General features: G+C 42.1%; 1 protein-coding gene across 1 annotated transcript in view; it reads left to right on the top strand.

The window, feature by feature from the left end:
- Positions 1 to 4,323, top strand: part of LOC137967819 (uncharacterized) — a 20,088-nt gene extending 15,765 nt beyond the window's left edge. Inside the window, exons 4-5 of the mRNA XM_068814402.1 lie at positions 1,668 to 2,311; positions 3,122 to 4,323. Coding sequence (XP_068670503.1) covers positions 1,668 to 2,311 — 644 coding nt within the window. The 3' untranslated portion in view covers positions 3,122 to 4,323. The remainder of the gene's footprint in view (positions 1 to 1,667; positions 2,312 to 3,121) is intronic.
- Positions 4,324 to 7,500: the final 3,177 nt, after the last annotated feature.

Genomic DNA, 7,500 nt, shown 5'->3' with positions numbered 1-7,500 from the left:
GAAGGGCGACGCATTGGATTTTGGTAACTGCCGCGGAATTAAGCTACTAGAGCACTGAAGGTCATGGAGCGTATAATAGATAAGAGGCTACGAAAGATAATCAACATTGACAGCATGCACTTTGGGTTCAGCACGGGAAAAGGAAAAATCGACGCAGTATTCATAGTCAAGCAAGTGCAAGAGAAATTCACGGAGAAGAGGAGAGATCTGTACTTCACCTTCGTTGACCTCGAACAGGCGTACGATAGAATGCCACGGGAGCTGGTTTACTGGTGTCTGAGAAAGAGAAATGTGCCAGAGAGCATAGTCATGCAGGTTGGTGAGAGCGACATATAAAAACACTAAGATGGTAGTGAGGACTATGCATGGACAGACAGAGCCCTTTGACAACAAGGTCAGACTGCATCAAGGCTCAGCTCTGAGTCCGTTCCTGTTCTTAGTGATTTCGGACACAATAAGTGAAAGCTTCAGACAGGGTTTTCCTATGGGAACTGCTATTTTTGTGATGATCCAGTAGTGATGGATTAGAGTAAGGAAAAGTTGCAAGAGAATTGGTTGAAGTGGAAAACAGGTATGACAAAGTACGGACTGAAGGTAAACACCACCAAGACGGAGACCATGGTGAGTGCAAGCCAAAGGAAAGATATAAATATCGTGGACAGCAACAATGTTAAACTGAAGCAGGTAGACAAATTTAAATACCCGGGCGTGACGCTGAGCGAAAATGGAGGTTCGGAGGAGGCAGCCAAAGCAAGAATCAACGCTGACTGATCAAAGTGGAAAGATTACACGGATATAATGTACGACAAGCGAATACCGAGAAAACTGAAGGTTAAGATATATGAAACGGTGAAACGACCAAGACTGTTGTACGGAGCAGAGGTCTGGACAATGAGGAAGAAAGAGGAAATGATGCTAGCCACGACGGAGATGAAAATGCTGCGCCGTATTAAAGGAATCACGCTGAAGAACAAACAGAGAAATGAAGACATTCAGGCGGAGCTCAAAGTTGTTAACACCCTGGATAAAGTACGGCAGGCGCGACTTCGTTGTTATGGACACCTGGTCCAAATTTCCGGCGATAACAAAGTATGGAAGATGGAGGTGGAAGGAAGTCGGCCAAGGGGAAGACCGCGCAAGCGATGAATAGAAAATCTGAGGGATGATATGGAGAAAAGTGGTTTGAGGGAGGGGGATGCGTGGGGTACAACATCCTGGAGAAAGAAAATACAGATGCCCTGACCTGGCAGTAAGCCGCATGAGGAGGACAAATATTATTAATTTTCATCCGTGTACAACGTACAGGGCCCGGTTGTTCAAAAGCCGATTAACGCTAATCCCAGATTAAAAATTTACCAAGGAGTTTACTTTTCTACTCCGAAATGCTGTTCAACGCTGATATTCGGCAAAATTTTACATTAGAGGAAGACAATCTTGAAACACAAAAACAAGCAAAAGAAACTTCCACAAAAAAGTTGAAAAAAGGAAACCAACTTTACACTTATCCTGGATTAAATTAATCGGCTTTCGCAACAAACGGGCCCAGACGAGTTTTCATGTCCTGAAAACGACGAAGTTGCAAAAAAGTGGCTTAATACTTACTTGCACTCCAATAACAATAACCCTATCAAGTCTATTGTACCGAATTATTTTCCTTCTTTCTAAAGTTCCAGTTCCAATTGCCTTCTTTCCTCTCAATGACGAATATGGTACCAAGGAAATACACAACAGAGCGCGCCAAGGGAACCCCACGGGAGTTAAATTATCTCTTGGGCCTGACGGCAAGGATGCTGGCTCTTATGCATTTTCGGGAACTCAAAATAGTTTCATCGAATTCCCCAACATTGACGGAGGACCTTTGGACGTCAACGGTGTCTCAATGACGATGTTGTGCTGGATATACCCTGCTGGTCAAACGGGACCTCTCTTCAACTATAAGACGAGTGGACAGTGGGGAGTTCATCTTTGGGACGGAGGCAATAACAAACTTTTTGCCCGCTTTACCCGACGTGATTATTCATTCACAACTGGCTTGTATGCTGGATCAATTCCCAGAAATACTTGGAACTTCGTTGGTGCTTCTTATGACCACAAAACCGGCGTGGCAAAGCTATGGGTGAATGCACAGGTGGTCAGCACATTAAACATCGGAGCTGGTATTAATCTGGCAACACAAGACAGCGTCAGGATGGGAGTAAAGACTGGTGATGGAAGGTTCTATTACGGAAGAATCGCTCAGATGCGAGTCTACAACGTCGCCTTGAATGAGAGGCAGATCCAAGAAATAAAAGAAAGAACAACAGTTGCATAGGTGAGAATGTGAATCCGCTGTGCTCTCGATCCAAACAAAAAAAGAGCTCCCTGAATAACCGACATACAGCTGGGGAGTTCCCAGATCCTTTGAGAAAGAGTCAAACATATTCTTCCCTGTGAAAAAAATATTCTCTTTCCAGAACAGTTTACCCCAAAATAGAAATTTCCACTGAAGACAGGATGATCTCGTGCCCAGATGTCTTCAACAGCTCAGAGTTAGATAAATTGGGTGGACTTGGTATAATATTCCAAAATCTGCTTTAACAAGTAAATCGATTTATCGCACGTCAATTAAATAGAGAGTGCTGGCGAACGATATGTCCTGTCAAATTTAAATTTCCTTGAAACTAAACTACTTGAGATGGCTGAAGGGGGTAGTTTCTGAAGAAACTGTGGTGCTGCGTCGGTGGGGAAGTAGTATACAAAACTTTGGTTTTATCAACGGAGTTGATAATGTAAATTGGCCTCCGTACTTAGATTCTAAAGCTGACGTTTCGATCGTTAGCCCTTCGTCAGAGCGAATCGATTCGCTCTGACGAAGGGCTAACGCTCGAAACGTCAGCTTTTAGAATCTAAGTACGGTGGCCAATTTACATTATCAACTCCGTTGATAAAACCAAATTTTTGTATACTTGAGATGGCTGTTTGTTAATTCTTATTTCGATTAACGGTATTCGACTTAAAATAGTAAAGGTTTCAAAACACATTAGCCTTAAGCTTCGATGTTAAGCTTTCGTCCACCTGAGAATTTTAAGATAAACTTCGTAATTAATGCAGGTATTAACAGAACGCACCTTTGTTTCCACAGATTCAGTATCAAGCACAGAAGACCGAGCACATTGAAAAAAACTGAAACTAAGTGATTTAACGAGGGTTTATATTAAGACAAAGAACATGTGAGAGGGGAATGAAAATCACTGTTCAGTCCTGATTAAAAAGTAGCTAGTTAAGTGTTGGAGGTGACTTTGTTACAAAAAAAACAAACAAACGGGGGCGAGTACCTCAAATTCGCTATCATTTCCCTCATCCCATAATGAAATACCTTTTTTTCACGGGGAGGGGAACATAAGAACATAAGAACAATACAAATTACTTACTCTTGGGACTGTATCTGCTTCAGTGAACACCCCCCCCCCCCCCCCCCCCCCCATATCGCCCAAAATGAACTGTATTATGGGATTGATGAAATAGCCGACATGAAACAGGCAGCACATATATAGGGGGCCTCAAGGTAGTGGCACTAGCTCATAAATTATTCATTCACTGACCCCTAATAGAACCGGAATTTTGACTTTCGTGAGAACCTGCAAAAATGTCGTCAACGAGGTTGTGGCTCAGTTATTGTGCTGGTCTATCGTTTTCATCACGACTTAGTTAATAGGCAGATCATCAATTTTTCTCATCAACGGTCCATCGAAAAGACTTACTCCCTCAAACCTCACTGTCTTTTCCCCCTATTTAGTCGTAACCTTTTCCAAGCAGTTTCAAATCGACCATAAACAGAAGATGAGATCATGCCATGCTGTTCATTTTCTCAATAGCAATGTTAAGGCCCTGTTACACTGTGAAATGTTTCGTGCAACTTGTCCCGCAATGTTTTGGCGGCAGTGTACAGACCTGTACATGTGGCGGGACAAATTGCACGAGGCATTTCACAGTGTCACATACCTTGCAAAGACCAAAATCGTTGCGAGACAAGTTTCACGAAAAGTAGATTTGGCAACGGCTCTTGCAACTTGTCTCGCAACGATTTTGGCCGTTGCAGGGTATGTTACACTATGAAATGCTTCGTGCAACTTGTCTCGCCACAATATCGCAAAAGTTGCTCGAAACATTTCAAAGCGTAATAGCCCAGTCGGTATAAAAAGAGCGACTATGGATCGCGGACCGTGGACCCGGACTGCGGACCAGGTATAAAACGTGGACTGCAGACCGGGTATACAACGCTGACCAGGTACAGAACGCGGACTGTGGACTTGGTATGAAGCAAGGACTAAGTTTTCAGAAATGGAGTATAGAACAAAACTAGGTTTGTACTGGCCCAGATACAGATTTTGAAAAAAGGCCTCTTGTACTCTTATTCCGTGTCAAAATATTGTCACGTACACAGAAATGCTCAGTTACAGTGGTGGACAAAATACTGACCCCCTGTCCATGGACTACCCCGATGGACTACCCAAATGGACCACCCTGAAAATACTATTTCGAATGAGTACTGTTGATCTATGTGTAAGTAGCATCTCATATAATGCTTACGTAAGCCTCAACACCCATTTTAAACACGATTGTTCAGCAGTATTTAAGTCTAAGCACCCATTTTAAAAAGGTTAGCTTTCGATTAGTGTTGTGATGGCTAATTACCTCATGTACGGTAAGTGAAGTGAAACCATGGCCGTATGGATGAAATTATCAACGTATGTGCAATGTAAGTATTATAATCAATTCAGTTCTTTCAATAGCACTCATTTGAAATGGTATTTTTAAGAGTTAGTCCATTTTATGGTAGTCCATTTGGGTAGTCCATGGACTGGGGGTCAATGTTTTGTCCACCACCCTTAGTTACAACATCGACTGGGCTAGGGAAAGTAAGAGTAGAGATTTTATCTCAAAATTGTACTTTACTCCACGAATGTAAAAAAGGAGAAGGTCGTTCTAGTGCTGGAGCACTCATTGGGCACAATGTAAACTGAAATGAACAATTAAGGCAAATCAAGTCAAACCCGAGAGTGAAAAATTGTTATGGAGAAGAACGGAAACACTTTTGGCATAAACTTTAACTCTTCGTACTATATTTCCATCTTTTATGTTCAAGTCCCCTGACTGTTGTTGTCGTAGTTCGAGCCAGGATGGCCGGATGGATTCAACACACACGTAAGTGTTTTGGCTCGTCACGCAATCCTTACTTCCAAAGTCTGCGTAAGAGGCTTCAGATAAAGTCGGTAGTGTGTACGCGTAAATCAGAACATGGACTATAAATATGGGTTATTGACCAAGCGTGAGGTCTAGATGGCTGGATATTGGCCAAGTTCTTTTTTTGCGTGTTTATGGACCGAGACGAAGTCGGGCAAGATGAACCAAATCGCGCGCTGTGATTGGCTACCCGAGCGGGCAAGATGGAGCTATCTTGCCCGCTCGGGATTTCTCGCTTAGTCCCTAATTAGGCCTAAAAAAGTTTTCAGGCCTAAGGTTAGCGTTTATGAATGTTTAGGATACTTTCTGTATTGGTAAAACAATGACCTGTGACCTGTGTTTTGTACCTGCCGGTCCGAACATCACAGTGGAATCTGTTCCGAAGACATGTTAATGATTGACAGGGCATATGACGTCATGTGCACGGAATGCGCATGAGTAAATATTTGTGAAATTTTTGTGGGAAAATAAGAACACTTGTAGATCGGGCCGAGATAGCTTTGGTTCGGCTTGGCGTGATTTTCAATATATATCCACGCTTCCACTTGGAATGCCGAAGGCATCCACGTCTTAAAACCGGGCTGGAATCTTTTTTTTGTTGGTAGTCACAAATGTGCATACCCCACGGATATTGAAGTAATCTCCGATCGGGTGGACTGATTTATATTCCCTACGGTATTTCCAAACTTCCCTACCCCGAGGAGAACTCCTATACATCCCAAGCCATCACGGCTTTTCTCTGCTAGCGCGTTAGACCACTCGGCCACCGTGACACACTTCCGTCTCATTGGTGAAAGCAAACATTTATAATAGAATCTTTCCGCCCGCCATGATTGTTTCAGTATTAAACTATTCGATAAAGTGGATAGATGCTTTTTCTTTGAGAAAGGCAAGCTTTAAAGGTAAGGAGAATTTTCTACGTTATTTCTAGATCTTGCTTCGTACTTGTGTGTTCCACTGTGAACATTATTATTTTGCATACAACGAATACTTCATTAGAAGCATTTTGCATAGAACGAATACGAACTCCAATATTTCTTGGGAACCAGTTTGTTCGCCGGTTTTGACGTAGAAAGAAAATAAGAAAATAGCTTTGAACGGCCAAACAAGATAAAAAATGAAATCAAGTTTAAAAAAAACGAATTAGCTATCGCCGTCACGGGGACTTCGCAGCCGTCCCCCATCCAAGTACTAACCTCATTCGGAGGAGCTTAACTTCAGCTGACACTTGGACTAGCATCAACGATTGTGATCCTTCTGTTAAATTCGCACATAGATCTTGTCGAACTTTATAACACTTGAAAGAAAAACAAACGCACTAACAAAAACCAGGTGTTATGCCGTCATTTTGTCACAGATGTATCCTTTGTTTCGTGAGTTGTCAGTAAACACGCAAGGTATAACTTTATCACAGGCGGCCGCTAAAATCGATGTCACTTCCGATTTTGCGATTTTACTTGTATGACCAAAAGTACGATAGAAAAATTGAACTCTGATGGAACGTAACAAAAATCTCCCGAAATGTTTTTCGCTGATGGCAAATTGTTTTATTCTCGATCGACACTTCCTAAAAGTTCCTTCTGCTCTCCTTAAAAACTACATATTAATATTTATTTACTTTTTCGTCAATATTTGTTTTGCATAAAGCAGGCTAGCAAAATCTGTACCTTGCTTTGTTCGCATTTTTGAGCGTTAAAATAGAATTTTTGGGCGTATGTTCCTGACAGCAAAAGTCGCATATTTTAACGTCCCCCATCCAGATACTAACCCCGCTGGAAAGGGAAAAAATTTAGTAACATTGGTCTTGGAAAGGTGTCAGAAGCTCAGAGTACACGCTTAAGCTTGTGGTGAAAAAGAAGTTGTAAATGATCAACATATCGGCTTTGAAGCCAAATGTTTCTCGATTTCCTGTTATTTTCTTCAATCGTTCTGGGCTTAGTATTTTACTGAACCACATGTCTTCTTAGAGGGTATATAGCAAAGATGTCTACCATGGCACCGTAATGATTTACGATACCAAACAATGTCGTGTACTATTAGAGCTACATATTGTGCAAGGACTTGAATCTCCTGGAAAAAACAAAACGCCGCTCAGTTGACAGTTATGGAAAAAAACACTGTCAAGTTACTGCACTACCACACGCAATGCGTTCTTACTTTAAAAAATATCCCGCGTCTCCTCAATTCTACCCCCCCCCCCCCCACCTCCAGACTAAAAATCCCGTATCCCCACAATTTTTTTACCTAATTATCCCGTATCCTGATCGCTTCTCGGGC

This window comes from Montipora foliosa, chromosome 8 (assembly GCF_036669935.1).
Source record: "Montipora foliosa isolate CH-2021 chromosome 8, ASM3666993v2, whole genome shotgun sequence".
In the NCBI taxonomy this organism is placed as follows: Eukaryota; Metazoa; Cnidaria; class Anthozoa; order Scleractinia; family Acroporidae; genus Montipora; species Montipora foliosa.
The sequence above is the reverse complement of the archived record's forward strand: the minus strand, read 5'-3'. Positions and strand labels throughout refer to the sequence as shown.